At 43.6% G+C, this 26,336-nt stretch overlaps 1 protein-coding gene across 1 annotated transcript in view; it reads left to right on the forward strand.

The window, feature by feature from the left end:
• Positions 1–6,683, forward strand: part of LOC132881640 (zinc finger protein 235-like) — a 48,156-nt gene extending 41,473 nt beyond the window's left edge. The window contains exon 2 of the mRNA XM_060914351.1: positions 742–6,683. Coding sequence (XP_060770334.1) covers positions 742–1,599 — 858 coding nt within the window. The 3' untranslated portion in view covers positions 1,600–6,683. The remainder of the gene's footprint in view (positions 1–741) is intronic.
• The last annotated feature ends 19,653 nt before the right edge of the window (positions 6,684–26,336 follow it).

Consider the following 26,336-nt stretch of genomic DNA (forward strand, 5'->3'; position numbering starts at 1 on the left):
TTTTTTAATCTGAAAAGTGCTCTGTTATGGAATATGCTGCTCAGACACAAACTTTATTTTTTGTAACATTTAATTTTATGCAGGAAAACAAATGCTTGGAACTCTAAAATGTTTGTGTGCTGACTTGATAATGCAGAAGCCATATAATGGAAATCTATAACACCGTTTGTATGAAAAAAAAAATGCAGCAAAACAACATCAGGAACATGGAGAACTCCAACCGTGACATATTTCTCAGTATGTAACTTGTGAGGGCATCAGTGAATTGTTTTGATAAATTTGGGTACTTTGTAAATGTCTGTATGATTAAAAAAAAAAAAATCATGTTGGCTTGAAGGTATGAAGTTTAGATTCTTGTTCAAAAACTCGCATTTTTCATCCAAAATGCATTGCGGATCAGAGTGACTTTTGCCAATATCTTCACTCCCAGTGTTTTCCTGCTGACTTGGCATGTTGACAATATGGTGACCTGGTTCAAAATTTTAAATTATTTTGATTAAATTGAATATTTGTGGATATGTCTCTGATGCAACATTTTCATGGTAGCATGATGAAGCTTGTTTTCTCATGCTGAAAAATATCACTTGTTCACTCTGCGTGATACATTCACTACTCGAAGATAAACTTCATATCTTTGTGCAACCAAGTAATAGTCTCTCTCTCTTGCATTTTCTCTGTGTGTATGTGTATATAATATGTGTATGTGAGTGAAGCATCTTGAATCATTTCATTGTTTTCCAGATGTACCACTGCTCAGATTGTGGGAAAAGTTTTATGAAGAGTCGCCAATTAAAATATCACCAGTGCATCCATATCAGAGAGAAGCTGTATCACTGTGGACAGTGTGGGAGGAATTTTACTCAGCAGAGTACTCTCCAACAGCATGAGCGCATCCACACCGGAGAGAAGCCATATTGCTGTGGACAGTGTGGGAAGAGTTTTACTCAGCGGAGTCATCTCCAAAAGCATGAGCGCATCCACACAGGAGAGAAGCCGCATCACTGTGGACAGTGTGGAAAGAGTTTTGCTTGTAAGAGTACTCTCCACCAGCATGAGCGCATCCACACAGGAGAGAAGCCATATCATTGTGGACGGTGTGGGAGGAGTTTTACTTCTCAGAGTTACCTCCAAAAGCACCAGCGGATCCACACAGGAGAGAAGTTGGATCGCTGTGGACAGTGTGGGAAGGGTTTTACTTCTAAGAGTAATCTCCAACTGCATGAGCGTATCCACACAGGAGAGAAGCCATATCACTGTGGACAGTGTGGGAAGACTTTTCGTCGTTGGAGTCATCTCCGCTATCATGAGCATACCCATACAGGAGAGAAGCCGTATTGTTGTGGACAGTGTGGTAAGGGTTTTACTTGTCGGAGTAATCTCCAACGGCATGAGCGCATCCACACAGGAGAGAAGCCGTATCACTGTGGACAGTGTGGGAAGAGTTTTACTCAGCGGAGTAATCTCCAAAAGCATGAGCGCATCCACACAGGAGAGAAGCCACATCACTGTGGACAGTGTGGGAAGAGTTTTGGTTGTAAGAGTACTCTCCACCAGCATGAGCTTATCCACACAGTAGAGAAGCCATATCACTGTGGATAGTGTGGGAGGAGTTTTTGTTGTTGGAGTCATCTCCGCTATCATGAGCGTATCCATACAGGAGAGAAGCCGTATCGTTGTGGACAGTGTGGTAAGGGTTTTAGTTGTCAGAGTAATCTCCAACAGCATGAGCGTGTCCACACCGGAGAGAAGCCATATTGCTGTGGACAATGTGGGAAGAGTTTTACTTGTCGGAGTCCTCTCCAACGGCATGAGCGTATCCACACAGGATAGAAGCTGTATCATTTGTGGACAGTGGGGGAAGAGTTTTTGTCACCCAAGTGCCTTCCACAGCCAACTGCAGATTCATAAAGAACAGAAGCCCTACCATTGTGGACAATGTGGAGGGAGCTTTATTCATTCAGGATTGTTTCGGAAACACAAGTGCCCTAACAATAAAACCAACAGCTCTTGACATGGAAATTTGTCAAGTTAAGATATCTTTTTTATATTCCTTTTTTTAAAATGGTAATCTGAAATTTTAGCTAAAACTCTGCCCACCCATTATTGTTTTCAAGATTCAGTGATTGTTTTCATGAAAGACCTTTAAAAATGTTTTCCCATGATGAATAGATCAAGAAATTCGACAAATACACGGCTGAGACATGAGTATTTGAAGTAGTCAGATTTAACTTTTCTTAAAAAGTCAGAAATGAAGAAATCTGCTTGGGTAGTTCACAAACCCAATTCCAAAAATTTGGGACAGTGTGTGTAAAACGTAAATAACAAAATATGATTTTTTGCTAATCATGGAAACCCTATATTTAATTGAAAATAATACAAAGACACGTTTTAGAAAAGTTGGGATGAGGCAAGAAAAGACTGAAAAACATTGTGTAATGCTTAAAAAAAACCTAATTCAGTTAACTGGCAATGGGTCAGTGACATGGCTGGGTATAAAAAGAGCATCACATACCCCTTTTCCACCAAATCAGTTCCAGGGCTGGTTCGGGGCCGGTGCTGGTTCACAACTCGTTCAACTTGCGAGCCAGCTGAGAACCAGTTTGCTTTTCCATAGCTCGCGGTGGTAAGCGGAGCCACGTCATTACGTCGCTGTATACATCAGTTACGGCGCTACGTTTACATAAACCTTGGCGCGAATATCAAAGCAAAAACAACATGGAAGAAGCAGCAACAATAATAATAATGGATGACTTCGCGTTTGTACAGCTGCTGCTTCTCGTCGCTTAAAAATGGCGATCTTTCGCGGTCTTATTGTTGTTGGTCTTAACAACTCCGCCCCCCCGCTGATGTACAGTTATGTTCAATATAATAGCAGTCCCTCAACAGTAGCAAGATAAATCACTGTTTTTGTTAAAATTTCAACCTTTACACCGCAAGCAAGTTTCTGGAGGGTATAGTAAAGGTATAGAAAACCAACAGACCCAACAGGCCTGCCGTGCATGCTCCTGATTCTGTGAAATTGAATGATTAGCTGAAAGGGGTGTGTTCAAAAAAATAGCAGTGGTGAGTTCAATTAGGGAGGGCATTGATTTTGTGAAAAAAAAGGTGTTAACAGGTGGTCCTTATTTAAGGATCAAGGCAACTGACATTGCATATGCTGGCTGTCCTGCATTGGTCCTGAAAAACCAAGTAAAATGGGTCGTTCAAGACACTGTTCTGATGAAGAGCAGCTTTTAATCAAGAAATGGATAAAAGAGGGGAAAACCTACAAAGAAGTGCAGAAACTTATAGGCTGTTCAGCTAAAATGATATCAAACGCTTTAAAATGGCAGCCAAAACCAGAAAGACGAGGAAGAAAAAGAAAAACAACTTCTCGAATGGATCGGAGAATAACCAAACTGGCAAAGGCTCAGCCAATGATCAGCTCCAGGAGGATCAAAGAAGATCTAAACTTGCCTGTGAGTACTGGTACAATCAGACGACGTCTATGTGAAGCCAATCTACCAGCAAGAAGCCCCCGTAAAGTCCCATTGTTAAAGAAAAGACGTGCTGAAGCGGCTACAATTTGCCAAAGAACACATTGACTGGCCTGAAAAGAAATGGCATAATATTTTGTGGACAGATGAAAGTAAGATTGTTCTTTTTGGGTCTAAGGGTCACAGACAGTTTGTCAGACATCCTGCAAACACAGAATTCAAGCCACAGTACACAGTGAAGACTGTTAAGCATGGTGGTGCAAGCATCACGATATGGGGATGTTTTTCATACTACGGTGTTGGTCCTATTTACCGCATACCAGGGATCATGGATCAGTTTGAGTACATCAGGATACTGGAAGAAGTCATGTTGCCATATGCTGAAGAGGAAATGCCTTTGAAGTGGGTGTTTCAACAAGACAATAACCCCAAACACACCAGCAAGCGAGCAAAATCATGGTTTCAGACAAACAGCATCCAACTAATGGAGTGGCCAGCACAATCCCCGGACCTCAATCCCATAGAAAACTTGTGGGCTGACATAAAAAATGCTGTTCATGAGGCAAAAGCAAGAAATGCAGAGGAATTGTGGAACGTAGTACAATTGACCTGAGCCGCAATACCTGTTGACCGTTGCCAGAAGTCGGTCGACTCCATGCACCACAGATACGAAGCAGTTATCAGAAACCATGGTTATGCAACAAAATATTAGTTTAGGATACTCAGCAAAGTTGAATTTTCAAGAATTTCTTAGTTTGTATGGTACATTTTTGAGTTTCCAAAGAAAGATGTCAACACTGCTATTTTTTTGAACATTACATTTCTTGACTTTCTGTGAAATATTATGAAATGTAATTACTTTTTCCAATTTTCTTGCTTTGAAATAGAATGGGCAGTATGCCCAATGCATTTGTGTTCATTAAAGTGCAATTTATTTGAAGAATTTTGACATTTACTCGCCTTTTTAAAGACACTGCTATTATTTTGAGCACAACTGTAAGCGATTCTTTCCTCTGGCCCAGCAGAGAGTTGGTGCTAGCCTGGAACCGGTTTTTCTGGCCCCAGAGCCAGTTCTTTGTCAGTGGAAACAGAAAATCCGGTTCCAAACTAAGCACTGGCCCCGAACCAGCCCTGGAACTGCTTTGGTGGAAAAGGGGCAACAGAGAGGCGGAGTCTCTCAGAAGTAAAGATAAGGAGGGGTTCACCATTCTATGAAAGACTGTGCGCAAGCAGTGCAAGAATTTAAGAACAACGTTCCTCAACATAAAATTACAAAGGGTTTGGGCATCATATCATCTATGGTCCATAATATCATTAAAAGAGTCAGAGAATCTGCAGAAATCTCTATATGCAAGACAAGGCTGAAAACTGACATTGGATGCCTGTGATCTTCAGGCCCTCAGGCGACACTGCATTAAAAGCAGACACGTGTCTACAGTGGAAATCACTGTATGGGCTCAGGAACACTTCAGAAAACCATAATCTGTGACAACAGTTCATTACTGCATCCACAAATGCAAATCAAAACCAGTTATAAACAATATCCAGAAACACCGCCACCTTTTCTGGGCCCGAGCTCTTTTACGATGGACTGAGGCGAAGTGGAAAATTGGCCCGAGGTCTGATGAATCAAAAGTAGAAATTCTTTTTAAAAATCATGGACACCACGTCCTTCAGGCTAAAGAGGAGAGGGACCATCCGGCTTATCAGTGCACAGTTCAAAAGCCAGCATCTGTGATGGTATGCGGGTGCGTTAGTGCACATGACATGGGTAGCTTATACATCTGGGAAGGCATCATTTAATACTGAATGATATCCACACATTTCAGAGCAATATGCTGCCATCCAGGCAAAACCTTTTTCAGGGAAGGCTTTCCTTCTTTCCGCAAGATGATGCCAAACTGCTTTCTGCACATATTTAAACCGCATGGTTCCATAGTAAGAGAGTCTGGGTGCTAAACTGGCTTGCCTGCAGTCCAGACCTGTCTCCCATTTAAAACTTTTGGCACATTATGATGTTCAAAATACAACAAAGGAGACCCCAAAGTGTTGAGCAACTGAAATTGTATATCGGGCAAGAATGGGACAACATTTCTCTCTCAAAAACTATAGCAATTGGTCTCCTCAGTTCCCAAATGTTTGCAGAGTATTGTTAAAAGTAGAGGTGATGCAACATCGTGGTAAACATGTCCCTGTCCCAACTTTTTTGAAACGTGTTGCTGACATCAAATTCAAAATGAGCATATATTTTTCAAAATATAATAAAATTGCTCAGTTTCAAGATTTGCTATTGTCTTTGGACTATTTTCAGTGAAATGTAGGGTTTCCAAGATTTGCAAATCGTTATATTCTGCATTTTATTTGCGTTTTGCACGGTGTCTGAAATTTATGGAATTGGGGTTGTACGATATAAAGTCCTTAGCAATGCCCAATTTAAAAAAGATATTAAAATGGACACATTCATGATTGCTTCACAGATGTCCACAATTTTTTCACTGTACGGTACCTTTTCCGAGCAGGTTCGCATATGTGCAAAACGTAGAGGGGTGGGGTTTTTGTTTGTTTTAAAGTATGACTTTTCCCCACTTTTATCTTCCATATATTTCAATCTCTCTGCTATGGCCATGCCCATGTCTTCACCTGCATCTGTGACCTCAACTCTGTCCTTCCTCTCCTTTATCTCCCTGCATCTTTTTTTCTTCATCTTCTACCCCAGCTGGAGGCATCACATTTGGTTTAGGGCATATTTTGTCCTTGTAGGGCTCAGGAGCAAAGGCTCGGATGTGTTTGTCGAGGTACTGTTGCCTAGCTAACAGAAGTCCAGGTAACGGAAATGTGACTGGATGACCACCTAAATCATTTCTTTGGGTATTGTAAGACATGGTGTTTTTGTCCAGCGAGCCCTCTGCCTTTCAAAGAGAGAGAGAACTCGTCGCAGAGGCAGAAAGAGCAAGCGGAAGCCTGAGAGACAGAAGAGGAAGTACTGCCATAAGATTACTCTTTTGAAGGCAGAGGTAGCCCAGCTGAAAGGAAGCCTCCAAAAGGAGTGGCTATGGCAGCAGTTCAATCGTATATTGGAGTCACTGCAAGAAATCTGATTGCATGGGACTGAGAGCAGATCTACACAAAGAATCTATGAGGAAGTGTACATTTGTATTTTGTGGTGATTTTATGCAGATGTAATCACACACACCTTGATGTAATCATATTTATGTATAAAATGTAATAAAATGTCACTTTTGTTTTATGTTGACTATTTTTACTGAAAATCAAAAAAGTGTCATTAAATAAAGAGTAAATTAAGTCAATTCTTCTAATAAAGAAATTTAATAGATTTGTTGAAACATATTCTAGGGGGGGGCAAGATGACATTGTAGAGCAAACATCGCTGTAAGTGAACTCCGCTGGCATTTATCAGTTTGTGTATATTTCCCATGTCTTTGCAGTAAAAGTGCAGTTTTGAACAGGAGATAGCTTAACATGAGCCTGGACAGTTATTTTCTGAAAACTCCAGACAACATGCCCACAAAACCGAAAAAATCTTCAAAGAAACCTTCCAGTACTGATGATGGTGGAGAGCTCGATGCTAGCACAGAGTCAAGTCAACTTTATTGTCAAATATGCTATATGCTCGACATACAGCACAGATGAAATATCAGTCCTCTCTGACCCACGGTGCAAACAGGCAATGCAATAAATAAAAAATAGAATAATTGAAAAAAACAAGCAATATAAACAGTATAAACACTCTAGATAGGAACTAGACATAGACTAAACACTCAAACAACATAAACAGTATGAACACTAGATAAGAACAAGACAGACTAAACACTCAGACAATATAAACGGTGTAAACACTAGATAAGAACTACACACAGACTAAACACTCAGACAATATAAACAGTATTAACACTCTAGATATGAACTAGACGTAGACTAAACATATATATAAAAAAATAAAATCTCCTTCTCACCCCCGGGGGGGGGGGGGTGGTATCCATGTCATCCTCAAGCTCGGGTCCTCTACCAGAGGCCTGGGAGTTTGAGGGTTCTGCGCAGTATCTTCGATGTTCCTAGTACTGCGCTCTTCTGGACTGAGGCTTCAGATGTTGTTCCTGGGATTTGCTGGAGCCACTCTCCCAGCTTGGGGGTTACTGCCCCAAGTGCCCCCACTACCACGGGGACCACGCAACCCTTGACCTTCCACATCCGTTCCAGCTGCTCTTTCAACCCTTGATACTTCTCAAGTTTCTCATGTTCCTTCTTCCTGATGTTGGCGTCAGCTGGGATCGCCACATCTATCACCACCACCCTCTTCTGCTCTTTGTCCATCACCACTATGTCCGGTTGGTTAGCCAGGATCTGTTTGTCAGTCTGGAAGCTGAAGTCCCACAGAACCTTGGCCCTGTTGTTCTCAGCCACCTTCTGTGGTATGGCCCATTGGGACTTGGGTACTTCTATTCCATACTGGTTGCAGATGTTCCTGTATACTATCCCAGCCACTTGGTTGTGCCTCTCCATGTATGCTGATCCAGCTAGCATCTTACACCCTGCTACTATGTGCTGGACTGTTTCAGGGGCTTCTTTGCACAGTCTGCATCTTGGGTCTGATCTACTCTGGTAGATCCTGGCCTCTATGGCTCTTGTGCTTATGGCCTGTTCTTGTGCTGCCATGATTAGTGCCTCTGTGCTGTCTGTCAGTCCTGCATTATCCAGCCACTGGTAGGATTTCTTGATATCAGCCACTTCCTCTATCTGACGGTGGTACATGCCATGTAGGGGTTTGTCTCTCCAGGTTGTCTGTTCCTCCTCCTCCTCTGCACTCTCATCAGGGTTCTGCTGCCTGAGACATTCACTTAGCAGTTCATCCTTTGGGGCCATCTTTCTGATGTATTCTCGGATTTTCGATGTTTCATCCTGGACCGTGGTCTTGATGCTCACTAGCCCTCGGCCTCCCTCTTTCCGCTTAGTGTATAGTCTCAGGGTGCTGGACTTGGGGTGGAACCCTCCATGCATGGTGAGGAGCTTTCTAGTCTTGATATCTGTGGCTTCTATCTCCTCCTTTGGCCAGTTTATGATGCCAGCGGGGTATCTGATGACTGGTAGTGCGTACATGTTGATGGCTCGGACCTTGTTCTTACCATTCAGCTGACTTTTCAGGACCTGCCTTACTCTCTGGAGGTATTTGGTTGTGGTTGACTTCCTTGTGGCTTCTTCATGGTTTCCATTAGCTTGTGGGATGCCAAGGTACTTGTAGCTGTCTTGGATATCACCTATGTTGCCCTCTGGTAGGTCAATCCCCTCAGTCCGGATCATCTTGCCTCTCTTTGAGACCATCCGGCCACACTTGTCCAATCCGAATGACATCCCTATGTCATCGCTGTAGATCCGGGTGGTGTGGATCAGCGAGTCTATTTCTCGCTCGTTCCTGGCATACAGCTTGATGTCATCCATGTAGAGCAGGTGGCTGATTGTTGCCCCACTACGGAATCGGTACCCGTAGCCGCTCTTCGTGATGATCTGACTGAGGGGGTTCAGGCCTATGCAGAACAGCAGTGGTGATAGCGCATCTCCTTGGTATATGCCGCACTTGATGTTGACTTGGGCAATGGGTTTTGAGTTGGCCTCTAGGGTTGTCTTCCACATTTCCATTGAGTTCTGGATGAAGGTCCTTAGGTTCCTGTTGATCTTATACAGTTCCAGACATTCCAGTATCCATGTGTGTGGCATTGAGTCGTAGGCTTTCTTGTAGTCAATCCAGGCAGTGCACAGGTTGGTCTGTCTCTTCTTACAGTCTCGGGCGACTGTTCTATCGACCAGTAGCTGGTGCTTGGCTCCTCTGGTGTTACTGCCAATCCCTTTCTGTGCCTCACTCATGTATTGAGCCACATGCTTACTCATTTTTGCCGCAATGATGCCTGACAGGGCCTTCCATGTTGTGCAGAGACAGGTAATTGGCCGGTAGTTGGATGGGATGGGTCCCTTCTGGGGGTCCTTCATGATTAGGACTGCCCTGCCTTGGGTTAGCCATTCTGGGTGGGTTCCATCCCTCAGCAGCTGGTTCATCTGTGCTGCTAGGCGTTCATGGAGTGCAGTTAGCTTCTTCAGCCAGTACGTATGGATCATATCGGGGCCTGGTGCTGTCCAGCTCTTCATCTTTGACACTCTTTCTTGGATGTCTGCCATTGAGATGGTTACTGGTTCTTGTTCTGGGAGGTTGCTGTGGTCAGCTCTTAGGTCCACTAACCATTGGGCATCGGTGTTGTGTGATGCCGTTCTTTCCCATATGTCTTTCCAGTATTTTTCCACCTCGGCTCTTGGTGGGTCTGACCGGTTGTTGTTCCCCTGCCACTGAGAGTACACCTTGGCTGGTTCAGTGGAGAACAGCTTGTTTATTCTCCTGGCCTCTCCCTCCTTGGTGTATCTCTTCAACCGGGTGGCCAGAGCTGTTAGTCGCTGTTTGGCAGTTTCGAGTGCCTTAAATCAGCCTTAAATTTTTTAAATCAGCTGGATAGTACAGTGGTAATGCTCACTGACTACGACGCAGGAGATCGGGGTTCGAATCCCGGTCGGGGCAAAACATCATCCAGTAAGGGTCCTTAGGCAAGACCCCTCATGATATATCGGCCTACCTCAGGAATGAGTGAAGACATAACTGATAGAGTCATACCGGCTCAGACGTCGCCCGGGTCAACAAGGTCTGCGTCAGTTGCTAGGGAACCAGGGCAAACTGATGAGAAATGGGCTACTGGAACAAGACATCGATGGACGAGGACAGAAAATACGGAGTTGCTGGAATGCTACTATACAAGCAGTCCCAGAGAGAAGGGATACATGCAGCGAATGTGGGACCATTGGATACTTCGAAACCCACAATCAAGGCTAACAAAGAAACAGCTATTAGCCCAGTGTTCCAACATCCGTAATCGAAATCTACTATCAGTGTGTGTATATATATATATATATATATATATATATACACACACACACAAATTAGTTCAAATAACCAAACAGTCAAGGGCACTTGAGGTATAGCAGGTAAACATGAAATAAGCAGTATAAACAAACTAGCAGCTGTTAAGATGGTAGTGCGGAATAGTGCAAATGAGCGAGATAAAGTGAGATGTGCGGTACCTGAGTTCAGTGTGTTAATGAACGATGAGATGTGTGTGTTGGGCACACATGCAAACTCCTCACCTTTCGGCGAAATTCGCCGTTTTGGTCCCAAAATAAGTCACTTGTGTGAATCGTGTAGATCCGAAGAGTTTTTTTTGGGGGGGGGTAGGCAGGCTACAACGCTATTGTTGCCAAACATTTCACTTACAAGGTTACAGCCAATCAAGATAAACAGTTACTAACACGCTTCTTTTCCATTGGAGTTCTGATCAGCTGGTGCACAACCCACTGCTGGTTGCCAGTCCTTGCTTACGAATATTCCACAGATTCAGACCGCAAAGTCACCTTTTTATAGAGAGATCTGGCAACCTCATCTCGCGACTGAATCTGAATACCAATGGAACAGTTTCCAGCGCGCTCGGGGGTGAATAACCATGGGCGGATCTACCGGGGTGGCATATGCCACTCTAAAAGAAAGCCTTGCCACCCCTGCTGCTACCCCAGTTGGCAGCGACGAATTCAAAGAAAAATTACGGCCAATTTGACATTTACGTGCGCGAATTTCCAATGTCCGACTGTGGCGAATGCAGCACGAGATAACGCCAGAGATTGGTTGTTTTGGAAAATTGAGAGGCGCGAAGCGAGGGAGCCAGGAGTCGCGAGGAAAGGAGACACGGGAGGAAAGGGGTAAAAGCTGATTAACTATCTATCAAAAAAATGAAATTATAATGAATGAACAGTGCTAGTATAGTTGCGATGCTGATTTTGAGAGGATAAAAATCAGGTTGGAGAAGGTTATTTAGCTAACTATACATGTAAGGCAAAAAAAAAAGTGTGTTTCTAGTAACCCGACCGATCGAGAATTTCCGCGTCGAAATTGCCGACCGTAAAGTTTTTATTACAAATTTCCCTCGATATTTTAGTGTAAGCAGCGTTAGTTTGTCATAATTTTTTTGTTTCAACGCATTCAAGTTGTGAAAGAAACGATAAAAAGTAAAATGTTTTGCCACTTCTATCAGCCCTCCTGGCTGTAATGCAAATTGCTTCCTCTTCAGTATACAAGTGCACTTCCATGGCAGGGAAAAACACTACATTTTGCCGCCTATGTAGTCCCCTATTTATACAAATAGGAGTCATTCAGGATTCAGCCATGTTTTTGCTCCGTGTTTTTGCTCGACCCAAGTTCTACAGTAGGCTAGGCGAGGCCGTCTGCTTTTAATGGAAGTAGCCTAGCCTAGGACGTTAAACCATATTTTCACGTTATTTCTTGATAAGGTGTTTTCACATTATCACATGAAAATATCATGAAATAACGTGATAATTTCGTATCATGAAATTACGTGTTATGTTATTACATGATAAATATATTGTAAAAACGTGATAACTCTGTTAACAATATCTTTTCACGTAATTACTTGAGTCTAAGCCAATTTTTTTTTTGAGTGTGGCAGCAATACGCTTCCGCAGATCATAACTCGAACTCTTGCGATATTTTTTTTTATTCGTTTAAAGATTTAAAACACTTATTTTATTATGATGTGTGGTATAAAGGATTCTGTGCCAAAATACTATTTTGTAAGATGTTTACTTGTGTTAATTTTTTCGAACAAAATAAAACAAATTAAGAAAAAAAAATGTCCTACCTACCAACCTTATTTTAGTATTTCATGTTACCTGAAACACACTTTTTTTTTTTTTGGCCTAATGTTAGCTAGGTCTGACATTAGTTTTGTGTAAAGTCGGCCACAAAAGTTAATATTGATTCACCGTCTGTCAAGGAAAACATTGCTATTGGCTGAAGCTTATGATTCAAATATTGAGGATCTTAAACATGAGTTACATCAGACGAGGAGAGTACTAGACAGAAAAAAGGGGGAACAGGAGAGTCCTACCTCTCTCATGGAGTTCACTGTTTTTGGACCCATACCAAGATGATGATGATGTTTTTTTTTTAGTTGTTCAGGTTGTGTAAAATAGCGGTTGTCTTGCCTGTGAGCAGTGCATCCTGTGAACGAAGTTTTTCATCTCTCAGGCTCATAAAGACTTATTTGCGGTTGACTATGACAGAAAAGAGACTATCAAGTTTGGCTGTACTCAGCATTGAATCAAAGCGCACAAAAGCATTAGATCTTGATAAATTTGTAAAGCGTTTTGCTGAGCAACATGGAAATCGCCGCATTCAGCTGTTGTAGTCATGACAAGTTCATGTTATGCTCACTGGTGAGCCTTTACAAAGCGTGAGGAAAAAAACTATAAAATGTGACACTGGTGTAAATGGTTTAAATCATGCTGAACTTGAAGCAGTGTTGTTATTGTTGTTTTTTAGTGTCTGTTCTTTTGCATATACAGTATAAAACTGTCCAGAAACGGTATAGACCTCATCTGAGAATGTGTGTTCTTCGTGAACAATAAAGGCATGAGATTAAGTTTATCTGTATGAGTTTGTAAATGGCAGTCTGTGCCCTTTTGTAGTGTGTACATACTATTTGTCGTCAAACTGTGATTAAATTCAGTATATATACATGTCTGTAATACGTTGCCACCCCTCAAAAATTCCTGCCCCCCTCTTGCCACCCCATAAATATTTTTCTAGATCCGCCCCTGATTTCACATAGGTGATGTCTTTAAGAAAATTGACAGACAGGGATTGGCCAGGTGTGTCCTCTGGGGTAGGTCTGTTAGATAGCACAGGCAGTAATATATACCTTTTTGTAAATAGCCCACTGTGTTGTACACAGGGGTGAAAATTAACTTCACAAAATATCAAACTTTACCGGCCACTGACAAATAAATGGTACAATTTACCGGCCACTCAACAGTAACTTATTAAGACATGTTTATGGAAAGTTATTTTGTACTGTATTAAATTCAAGATGTCACTGGTTGCAATTTTTTTTGTAACGTAGACTACGAAATGTACTTTTGCGCGCGTGCCGTGTCCCCGTGCATCCTTCTCACCTTTTTCACCCCTGACCAGTTTGCATGCCTGGTTGGGGGGGAACTGTGAGGATGACATGTCAGATGCTGAAGGGGGGTGTGCGAGCAGAATCTGTGGCAGAGGAGGGGCAGAACAGGGAGTTGAGCTTCCTGACTGCCTGGTGAAAGAAACTGTTCTTGAGCCTGCTGGTTTTGGCCCGGAGACTCCGCAGTCTCCTCCCCGACGGCAGCAGGCTCAGGGCCTAATCTAGGGCACGTAATACGCGATAATACGCGTTTTTTATCTGTCTGTCGCACATCCACTTTTTGGGCGCGAGAGTGATATCACGTATCTATTCATTTTGTTGCGCATTTATAAGTAGAGAGCGTGTAGTTGCGTTTTACTGAATCTTGTGCGTATCAGTTTGTCAGCACCAGTTAGCAAGCACTGCAGTAAATATAGCGTTGTTTACGCACCAATCAGAAAATATCGGTGTAGAGCTCTCTTAGGTGTGGGTGGAGCACAGAGGACGGCAGGACCAAAGCTTCAGGTAATAACAGGCTTTATTGCCAGATTTTTCAGTATAACAATAGTTCTATTGGGTAAATACACACACACACACACACGCTGTGTTCTTGTCCCGGGAAGAGCTCTCCTCTGCTCTCCCTCTGCCTCCTTAAATAGGGCGCGGTTACTGGGAAGACACACAAACACAGGTTAATTAGTGACAGGTAGTGACAGTAGTGACAGGTAATTGCACACTCATGAAAACATACTTGGGAGTACTATTCTCCTAAATCCTACATCATGAACCTTTTAATTTCCTGTTGTGAAGATGGAAAATGCATCAGTTTTTTCATTTTCCCATTTTTCATTTTCACTTTGTAATCAAATGGTCAGAATATACACGGGCCTAAACAGAACACAGGCAGATGTGAATACTGTGGGCAAGAAGAAACAGTGGAGTGTTTTATGCTGCACTGTGAGAAATATGAGGCAGAAATGAAACATCTGATTCAAAACCTCAGAAAGATAAAAGTACACTTTGATCTAATAGACATTCTACAAAACAGTTCAAGAAATGAGTGTGATGAGGAATGCAGAACAACTAATTCGATTAAAGCGAGATGGCTTTTTGATTTCATAAAATTGGTGAAATTTAGTTCCCTCTGAAATGTGGTCATTGTGATATATGTTTATTTCTGTAATATCTCAAAATATCAGGCCATTCTGTGGCTGAGAAGTGATTTTAATTTGAGGGGATTAAAGCAAATAATGCGCATGAAATCACTCACAGACAGAAGTCGTCCGTATGCAAAGGTTTACCTTTGACTGTGCATTGACATAATTTTGTTGTTAAACAGCTGATCACACCAAGGTGCTCACTTACCACCGATATTTATTAGTTTGGTCCTGTGTTTCCTTTCCTTTGCAACATAAAGTATTTTCTTCTTGCTTTCCGTTACTGTAGTCAGTCTTCCACATTTCGTTTGCACACTCACGTCCTCCATTTTTCTCTCCTGTTTCAAATTTGTATCCCACAATGCCTTGCATGAATGGGGAAGCCCACCATGTGATGCATGATGTGGTATCTTGAATTGGGTCATGCTGAAGCAGGAAAAAATAGCGGAGAATTTTGGGCCACGTGGCTCTAAATTCATTAACTGTTCTATTTTTTTTAAAAAAAAGCTAATAAAATTGGAAGTCTGTGATTTGAATTCAGTAGCTTTCGGTCCACTAAACAAAAATAATTGGGTGTCAGGGAAAATTCTTTTTATGACCTCCACTTGAAAAATCTGAAAGGCAGTCTACCTTTAAAGCGAGGTGGCCTTTCAATTTCATAAAATCGGTGAAGTTTAGTTCCCTCTGAAATTTGGTCATTGTGATATATGTTTATTTCTGTAATATCTTTAAAAAAAAAACCAGGCCATTCTGTGGCTGGTAAGTTATTTAATTTGAGGGGATTCCCTAGCGCATAATGCACATGAAATCACTCGCTTCATGCAGTCAGGTAGACAGAGGACGTCCATGCGCGCATGCGTACTCTTACCTGAGCCGTCGTCTTCACCTTTTGGATTTATGGCAGCTGGCATCCAATGTTGCATTACTGCCATCTACAGGTTTACCTTGACCATACACTGACAGTTCCATCATTCTGTCACTAAACAAACAGCTGATCACACCGAGGTTCTTTCTGACCGCTGATATTTATTAGTTTGGATCCATGTTTCCTTTCCTTTGCAATACAGCGTCGTTTCTTCTCGCTTTCCATTACTGTAGTCGGTCTTTCACGTTTCATGCGCACACTCACGTCCACCATTGTTCTCTCCTGTTTCAAATTTGTATCCCACAATGCATTGGGCAAACAAAGAAACCCCACCATGTCATGTACGATGTAGTATCTTGATGTGAGGCAAATTAAAAATGGAGGAGAATTCAGGCCCACAGGGCTCTCAATTAATTAATTGTTCTTTTAGGAAAAAAGTAATAAAATCAGAAGTCTATGATTCAAATTCGGTAGCTAAAAATAATTGGGTGTCAGGGGAAATTCTTTTTATGGCCTAAATAGGCTATTAGCAGGAATTGGTCACGTGTCAATTTTCCCTATAGCAACAAGCCCGTGGTGGACAAGCTAACTTGACATTCCTTGACAACCGTAAGAGTTTGACTGGCAACGCGAAGCAATCCATTTCTATAATAGCTGTTTTTACCTTTTCTACTGTCTTTTTTGACCCGAATTTTTGTTTGTGGTTTTAACTTCTGTCGTAAGTTAAAGCGAATCATTGGCCATAAAAGAGTTTTTTTGGACTCAAGTTGGTCGCCACCAAAAGAAATTCACGTGCGAAATGGCGGATTTCTCAGGTATGTTTCTAAATTATAATTTCTCCTTTTCTACCTTTTATCATTTGCTTAATATGTGAAGATTCTTGAAAATAAATACAGATATATCTGTAGATGTGTTTTTAGCTGATAAGAAGCAGATTTATTCCCCAATGATTCGCTTTCACTTACAATAGAAGTTAAAACCACAAGCGAAAATTCGGGTCAACAAAGACAGTAGAAAAGGTAAAAACAGCTATTATAGAAATGGATTGCTTCGCATCGCCAGTCAAACTCTTACGGTTGTCAAGGAATGTCAAGTTAGCTTGTCCACCACAGGCTTAAGAAGAAACCTTTATTTGTCACATGCACACTTCAAGCACAGGGAAATTCATCCTTTGCATTTAACCCATCTGAAGCAGTGAACACGTACACACACACACCCAGAGCAGTGGGCAGCCACACACAGCGCCCAGGGAGCAGTCAGGGGTCAGGTACCTTGCTCAAGGGCACCTCAGCCCAAGGCCACCCCACATCAACCTAACTGCATGTCTTTGGACTGTGGAGGAAACTGGAGCACCCAGACCCGGGGAGAACATGCAAACTCCACACAGAAAGGCCCTCGCTGGCCACTGGGCTCGAACCCAGAACCTTCTTGCTGTGAGGCAACTGTGCTAACCACTACACCACATACTTGCCAACCCTCCTGATTTCGGCAGGAGGCTCCCAATTTTAGCCTCTGTCTCCCGCCTTCTGATCGTATTTCTTAAAAACTGGATAATCTCCCGGTTTTGGGAAATCCCTACTGCCAAGTTAAAAATACTCCCGATTATGTCCAATCAGAATCGTATGAGAAACACTGCTGACGTCAACTGATTTTTAACCAATCAATGAACAGAATGACAGTCACTTCCGTAATGTAGGATTCACCCAGGCTGTCCCACATTTTTTACAAGCAGTCATTCATCATGGCCACTAAACCCAATACCAAACGGCAAAAATATGAATGCAAATACTAGGTTGCATGGGAGAATGAATTTCCATGGATAAGCAAATGACGCGGTACGCGGTGGTCCGGACTACCACGTTTTCAGGTGTGGTCCGGACCACCAAGTTCAGAAGACAAATAAATTTTAAATTTTCAGCTACTTCTTCCCCTAATTTAGAATAAATTCTTTCCTTTGCCCTTTCTTCTGTTGCTTTGTAGTCTCTAGCACATTTTTTCTTATTCCTTAGAAGCTGTTCATAACCACCCTGAGACATAATGACGAAAGTTGGTAAAATTATTTTTCACTTCCCTCGTGGCAGCTCCCGCTTTTTTACATGCGTTAGAACTGGTATCTTTTATTGCGCGTGTGTTTTACGCATGCATTTCTCTTCCGGTTTGAGAAAAAATAACAAATGATGTACGACTTTGTAAAAAAACTCGTATTAAATGACAAACACAGTATGATTTTGGTAAGTTTTTATTTATATCGTAATATAATACAGCATACGGTGAACCGGACCACAATCCAGGAAAAATAATTAATTAATGCCCTCGTTTTGTATGGAAAATACGGTGATACGGACCACCGCGTACTGCGTCAAATGTTCGACCAGCCAGTTACACATTTTAAGGTAAAGATACCTTAAATCAAAATATAATGGACATTTGAGTGTGAAATTAAACTAGTCTTCCATACCATTTCAGAAACAAACTGTACAACTTCTAAAGTGTTAAGTGAAATTTTGCATGACAGAGAATTTGTTTGGTGAGTGTATTTGAATAGTGTGGTAGTGTCTTCAGAATCAGAAACACTTTTATTGCCAGGTGTGTACACACACGAGGAATTTGACTCCGGTTCACTTAGCTCTCATAGTACAAAACAGATAAAAAAGTGTATACACAAAACAAACAAACAAGCAAACAACAACAACAAAAATAGGTGCATAGTGCAAAGTAATCCAGGTAAGTCAAGTATGGAATAGTTAAATAAATAAAAAGTATACAGTGTGCACAGAATGACGGTATAAGTGTTCAGATATTTTACAATTGATATTACTGATATATGAATCTGGATTTTAGCTGTTCATCACAGAAAGGATTTCCCTTTTGGTGCAATATGGTGCATAGTGCAAAGATGAATAGTAAATTTAAATAGGTAAAAAAATATAAGTAACAGTGAGCACAGAATGACAGTATGAGTGTGCAGATATTTTGCAAGTGATATCACTGATATATGAATCTGGATTTTAGCTGTTCATCACAGAGACAGCCTGAGGGAAGAAACTGTTCTTGTGTCTGGTTGTTTTTGCATACAGTGATCTATATCGCCTCCCTGAGGGGAGAAGATTAAACAGATTGTGACCAGGGTGTGATGGGTCCGCAGAGATGTTACTTGCTCGTTTCCTGACTCTGGACAAGTATAAGTCTTGGATGGAGGGCAGGTTGACACCAATAATTTTCTCTGCAGACCTTATTGTCCGTTGCAGTCTGTTCTTCTCCTGTTTGATGACCGATCCAAACCAAACAGTGATGGAAGAGCAAAGAACAGACTGAATGATGGCAGAGTAGAATTGTGTCAGCAGCTCCTTAGGCAGGTTGAGCTTCCTGAGCTGGCGCAGAAAGTATAACCTCTGCTGAGCCTTTTTGATGATAGTGACTGTGTTTGTCTCCCACTTCAAGTCCTGAGAGATTGTGGAACCCAGAAACCTGAAGCTTTCAATGGCAGTCACAGTGTTGTTGGTGATGGTGATGGGCAGCAGAGTGGGGGGGCTCCTCCTAAAGTCCACTGTCATCTCCACAGTTTTGAGCGTGTTCAGCTACAGATTGTTCTGACTGCACCACCAGACCAGCCGTTCAACCTCCCATCTGTATGCTGTAGGTATAATTAATGATTTTGTGTATTTAAGATTGGATAAGTGATCAATCTTTAATAATTACATGAAATCAGTCTCATTAAATTTGAAGTTTAATAGTTAAAATGAATCAATCCTATTGAATCGTTTAATTTGACTCATTTGAATTGAATCATACCATAGAATCAGTCTCATTTGAATCGTTTGAAGTGAATCATTTAGTGAATCGAATCAGGGAATCATTTAGTGAATCAGTGAATCATTTAGTGAATCGTTCAATGAATCATTTAGTAAGTCATACCATTGATCCTGGGTAAATTACCAAACAGCTAAAATGGTATCTTCAAATTATTATTGATCACTTACCATATTACAAATTATCGACACCTTTCCTTGAATTCTTTGCGATTGGGCCACCTCAAAAGTATTAGAACAGCAGATAGACACCATACAATTTCAATAATAATGGAGTTTATTATAAAAAGATAATAAAAGGAAATTAATAAAAAGGAAAAATGAAAACTTAATAATTGAATGGCAACAGAATGAAACCTTTATAACAGAGTATGTCTCTGTGTATGTGTGTGTGTGTGTGTGTGTGTGTGTGTGTGTGTGTGTGTGTGTAAGAGAGGGAGAGAGAGAGACACCTTGGGTCTCTCTTGAAGTTGGAATGTGTCCGTGCAAGGATGAGCCAGGGTGTGGCTGTGGAATGTTATCTGCAATCTTGGGGGAGGTGAATCCTCATGATTTAGTGAGCACGTGTTTTCTAAGTAACAAAGGAATTCCACACTCATAACATTATCAAACTTACTGAAATCTTAATAAGGTAAAAATGTATAATAAGAATGAAAGTGAGGATTTTAGTAAGGAATGAGAGAGAGAGAGAGAGACATGCACAAACTTATGGATTAACCAATTTTAAATCAACAAACAATGATCTTCTTCTTCTTGTCTTACGCCTCTCACCCCTCCTGGGGCATAGGTCTCCAACAAGGTCTCTCCAGCCATCCCTGTCCTGGGCGAGTCTCTCCAGCTGTCCCCAGGTGTGGCCCAGTTTCTTTGAGTCGGTCTCAAGGTCGCGACGCCAGGTGTTTCTCGGCCGGCCTCTCCTCCTTTTTCCCTGGGGGTTCCATCTGAGGGCTTGCCTTGTGGTGTTGTTGGCTGGCTTGCGTAGAGTGTGGCCTATCCATCTCCAGCGGCGTTGTTGGATCTCCACTTCTGCAGACTTTTGCTTAGTCCACTGCCACAGCTCCTCGTTGCTGATGGTGTCAGGCCAGCATATCCTGAGGATCTTTCTCAGACAGTTGTTGATGAACGTCTGGATTTTCTTGGTGGTCGTCACTGTGGTCCTCCAGGTCTCTGCTCCATAGAGGAGTACTGTTTTTATGTTTGTGTTGAATAGCCAGATCTTGGTACTGACTGACAGATCTCTGGATGCCCAGACGTTCTTTAGCTGGAGAAATGCTGCCCTGGCCTTGCCGATCCTGATCTTCACGTCGGCGTCAGTCCCTCCCTGCTTGTCAACAATGCTGCCAAGGTAGGTGAAGCTTTCCACCTCTTCTAGCGCCTCGCCTTCAAGTGTGATGGGGGTTCTGCTGGAAGCATTCACTTTCAGCACCTTGCTCTTTCCCCGGTGGATGTTCAGGCCCAATCTTGCGGAGTTCTCTGCCACTGTGCTGGTCTTGTCCTGCATCTGCTGTTGGGTGTGTGAGAGCAGGGCGAGGTCATCTGCAAAGTCCAGGTCATCCAGTTGGGTCCAGAGTGACCATTGGATGCCATTCCGCTTCTGTGCTGTGGATGTCGTCATGACCCAGTCGATGGCCAGCAGGAACAGGAAAGGTGACAGCAAACACCCCTGTCTCACCCCTGTCCGGACTTGGAAGGCATCAGTGAGCAGATTTCCATGGATCACTCTGCAGGTCAGTCCCTCGTAGGAATTCCTGATGATGTTTGTGAGCTTTCCAGGTACTCCGTAATGTCTCAACAACTTCCACAAGGTCTCTCTATCGACGCTGTCGAAGGCCTTCTCATAATCTAGGAAGTTGATGTAAAGGGACGAGTTCCATTCTAGTGACTGCTCCAAGATGATGCGCAGTGTGGCGATCTGGTCTGTACATGATCGGTCCTTGTGGAAGCCTGCTTGTTGATCTCGGAGTTGGGAGTCCACTGTGTCCTTCATCCTGTTCAGTAGGATCCTGCTGAAGACTTTTCCTGGGACAGACAGTAATGTAATCCCTCTGTAGTTTGCACAGTTGCTGAGGTCACCCTTCTTTGGCAGCTTGACCAGGTATCCCTCCTTCCACTCTGATGGTACTTGCTCTTCTTGCCAGATTTTCCTGAAGAGGGGGTGGAGCATCTCGACTGTGGTTTCAGTGTCCGTCTTCAGCGCCTCTGCCGGTATACTGTCGGGTCCGGCTGCCTTGCCCGACTTGAGCTGCTTGATGGCCTTCCGGATCTCCTCTTTGGTGGGCTCTCCACAGTCTATCAGCAAGTAGCTCTCAGCTGCCTGAATGTCGGGTGGATCCTGTGGAGTTGGTCTATTCAAAAGCTCCTCAAAGTGCTCCCTCCATCTGTTCTTCTGTCCCTCATCTCCTTTGATGATTCTTCCCTGCTTGTCCTTTACTGGCCTCTCTGGCTTGGCAAACTTTCCTGACAACTTCTTTGTGGTGTTGTAGAGGTCTCTCATGTTTCCATGTCGAGCCGCCTCTTCTGCCTCTTGCGCAAGTGACTCCACAAAGTTCCTCTTGTCAGCTTTGATGCTGTTTTTCACCATTCTATTGGCTGCTGTGTATGCCTCCTGTGCACGGGCCTTTTCTGTTCTTGTACGGCTGTTGTTAACTTCAGCTTTCTTCTTCTTCCTGTCTGCCACTTTCTCCAGTGTCTCTGGTGATATCCACTCTTTGTGGGTGTGCTTCTTGTAGCCCAGCACTTCCTTGCATGTTGTTGTTATTGCATCTCTCACTCCATTCCACTGCTCGTCAATGGTCTCTTCATCAAGAAGCTCCTGGAGAACCTGGAACCTGTTGTAGAGTGCGAGTCTGAACTCCTCCTGCTTCCCTGCGTCCTTCAGCAGAGTGGTGTTGAACCTCTGTCATTGGCAGGTCTCACCGGTCCACTTTCTCTTCAGCTTCAACTTCAGTCTGGCAACAACAAGGTGGTGGTCTGAAGCAACGTCAGCTCCTCTCCTTGCTCTGACGTCCTGGAGGGATCTCCTGAACCTTCTTGAGATGCACACGTGGTCTATCTGGTTCTCAGTAGAATGGTCCGGTGATACCCAGGTCGCCTTGTGTATCCGCTTGTGGGAGAAGAATGTACCGCCGATAACAAGGTTGCTTATGGCGCATAGGTCTGCAAACCTCTCTCCGTTGTCATTCATGACTCCCAGACCCTGCTGCCCCATGACCTCCTCGAAGCCCCTGTTGTCACTGCCGACCTTGGCGTTGAAGTCTCCCATGACGATGTTGAGGTCTCTTCTTGAAAGGGTCCCAACAACTATCTGCAGTCTGTTGTAAAACTGTTCTTTGATCTCATCATCAGTGTCGTTGGTCAGGGCGTAGCACTGTATGATGTTCATGTTGATCCTCTTTTGTTTTGTTCTGAACGAGGCTGTGATGATGCGTGGGCCATGAGCTTCCCACTCAATGAGAGCTCTCTGTGCAGTTTTGGAGAGCATGAGAGCCACTCCCTCTGTGTGTGGTACGTTCTCCTCCTCATGGCCAGAAAACAGCAGCCTCTCTCCTGTGGTCAGCCTCTTCTGTCCACTACCCATCCATCTTGACTCGCTAATGCCAAGGACATTGAGACGGTAGGTCCTCATCTCTGCTGCCACCTGAGCTGTCTTCCCTGCTTCGTACATGGTCCTTACATTCCATGTCCCGATATTGATGGTTGCTGTGGGAGACCGAACGGCAAGCAGAGAGAGACAGTGTTTCCAAGTCCAATTTTAAATTTATTTTTTTTTCCAAAAGTTTTAAATGTCCAAATAACAAAAGAAAATAAAAACTAAATTCAACTAAAAGAGTTCTAGGCCTATAAAAGAGGTCAACATAAGAGAACTTAAAGTAAACTAAGGAGCTAAACAAAACGTGACTGAACTCAAAAGAACTGACCCTTCAAATGAAACACTGAAGGGATACATATACTTGGCTGGCCAGCCTATGGAGACATACAGGGAAGACAAAGACTAACTACAGTTAATAACATTCCTCCGACATGGACAAAGGCCAGTTGAAAATAAAGACAAAAGTAAGTAAACATAATTTTCTAAATCAAAATAATTATATTTAACGTCAATAACAAATAAACAATATAATTCCAACAACACTGCACTTCCTATTCCCCCATGACATTCCCGAGGAGTTGGACCACGCCACCGGACTCTTAACATGAAGCGGTACCAACAGGAAGCCCTTTGCCCGGATGACGCCAGGAGGAAGTTGGGAGCTGCAGCTGCTTCACGCCGGGGATTTCTCCACCAACATCACGATAACTTGAATAAACTCAGAAACACAAAATGTAAGTAACGGAACTCAAAAGAACAATTATGTGCACGTAGCTGTAACTTAAGTATGAACCGCTAAATAAAGTGTAAACTGAGACATCGGTGTTGCGTGCTAATTGTTTGTTTGTTTAATGTCTCGCGTGTATGTTATGTAAAGTGTATGCAAGATGGTTGTGACAGTAACTGAATGAAACAGTGTGTAATGTTAAATGGGAATCAAATGAATGATAACTAAATGTGCAAAAATGTAACAAAACAAAGGAAATGTGGTGCAAGGGAGAGCGCAACTACAGCGCCTTGCCTTTTAACAATGTGCAGCTGCAGGGCCGGCCGTCACATCCTCCCCCCCTTCTGAAGCGATGCTGGGACAGCGGGAGAGGTAGTCTGCAGTCACGTTGACCGGACCCGGGACATGACGAATGGTGAAGCTGAAAGGCTGCATGGCCAGGTACCAGCGGGTGACTCTGCTGTTTGTGTCCTTTATCTTCTGCATCCAGGCCAGAGCCTTGTGGTCCGTCTCCAGGATGAACTGCCGTCCGAGAAGGTAATACCTAAGGGAGTCCAGAGCCCATTTGACAGCGAAACATTCCTTTTCTATTGTTGAGTAGCGTGACTCACGTGGAAACAGCTTCCTACTTATGAAAGCAATGGGGCGACGGTCATCCGGTGGTCCCTGGAGCAAGACTGCACCAAGCCCCCTTTCCGATGCATCTGTTTGCAGCACAAACTCCTGCTCAAAATCTGGACTGAAAAGAACAGGAGTGTTACTCAGAGCTTGCTGTAGGTCATGGAAAGCGGCCTGTGTTTCTGGGGTCCACCGCACCTGGACGGGGCACCGGGAACCCACCATGTCAGTCAGCACGGCAGCTCTAGAGGAGAAATTGGGGATGAAGTGGTTATAAAAGCCAGCCATGCCAAGGAAGGACCTCAGCTGTTTTTTGGTTCGAGGCAGAGGGCAGTTGTTGATGGCTTCCACCTTGGCTACCTGGGGCCTGACCTGGCTGTTTCCTATGACAAAGCCAAGGTATTCAATTTCTGCTTTGGAAAAAGAGCATTTACCAGGATTGATGGTCAGCCCCGCTTCCCGGAGCCGTGTGAAGACAGTCTGCAGATGTTCCAGATGTTGCTCCCAGGACTCACTGTAAATCACAACATCATCAAGATAAGCCCCCACAAACTCTGACAAGCCATTCAATACCTGATCCATTAGTCTTTGGAATGAGGCAGGTGCCCCATGAAGGCCAAATGGGAGGACTTTGAATTGGAAGAGGCCCCATGGTGTTCGGAACGCTGTCAGCTCGCAGGATCTTTTGGTGAGCGCTATCTGCCAATAGCCTTTGCTGAGGTCGATGGTGGTTAGGTAGCGGGCTTTCCCAAGGCGGTCGATCAGTTCGTCAATCCTGGGTGTTGGGTAAGAGTCAAACTTGGAGACTGAGTTAAGATAACGGAAGTCAATGCAAAACCGAATTGAGCCATCTTTCTTTGGCACTAACACCACTGGGTGGCACCACTCACTCTTGGATGGCTCGATGATGCCCAGGGAAAGCATCTGGTCCACTTCCTCCTTCAGGGGACCCAACAGCCGCTCAGGAACACGGTAGCTCATCCGTCGCACTGAAGCATCTTGTTTAAGGACAATGTCATGAGACACAACATGTGACAGTCCAGGCACTTCAGAAAAGACATCGGGACTACATAGAGCTCTCACCTCCTGCTGTTTGTCTTCTGACAGGTGCTGAAGGTCCAGGTCCAGTGGCACCATCTGAGGTAAGTATTGTTCTTCATCATCTTCTTCCACCACTCGTCTGATGAACATTGACTTTGCTTCTTTTCCAGGTCTAGACACCCATTCTTTCAATAGATTGACATGCAGGACTCTACTGGATCGACACTGCCCTGGGACTAAGACATGGTAAGTAGTAGGCCCAATCTTTTCTTGGACCACATATGGCCCTTGCCACTTAGCAAGTAGCTTGCTCTCATTACTAGGTAGCATAACCAGGACCTTCTGACCTGGTGCAAAGCTGTGCTGGCGAGCTGTTCGATCATACCAGGCCTTCTGTCCTTGCTGTGCTTGGGCCATGTGCTCCTGTGCCAGGGTGGACATCTTCTGCAGTCTCTCACGCATCTGCAAGACATAAGCAACAACATTAACAGGCTCCCCCCTCCCCTCATCTCCCTCCCAGATTTCTTTTAGGAGTGATAGGGGCCCCCTACCTCATGTCCATACAAAAGCTCAAAAGGGGAAAAGCCGGTCGAGGCCTGGGGTACTTCCCTGTAAGCAAAGAGGAGGAAGGGTAGCCATTGGTCCCAATCAGAAGCCGTCTCATTGACAAACTTCCTCAACATTTGCTTCAGAGTCTGATTGAAGCGTTCAGTGAGACCATCTGTTTGGGGATGGTAGGGTGTCGTTCGAAGGCTCCTGATGCCCAGGAGCTGGTACACTTGCTTCAGTAAGGTGGACATGAAGTTTGTGCCTTGATCTGTTAGAATCTCTTTTGGAAATCCAACGCGAGAGAAGAATTGCACTAGACAGGATGCCACATGTCTCGCCTTCACTGACTTCAGGGGGAAGACCTCTGGGTATCTCGTGGCATAGTCAGTAATCACCAACATGAAGCGGTTCCCAGAGCTGCTCTTCTCCACCGGGCCCACAATGTCCATC

The sequence above is a fragment of the Neoarius graeffei genome, chromosome 1, assembly GCF_027579695.1.
Source record: "Neoarius graeffei isolate fNeoGra1 chromosome 1, fNeoGra1.pri, whole genome shotgun sequence".
Lineage (NCBI taxonomy): Eukaryota > Metazoa > Chordata > Actinopteri > Siluriformes > Ariidae > Neoarius > Neoarius graeffei.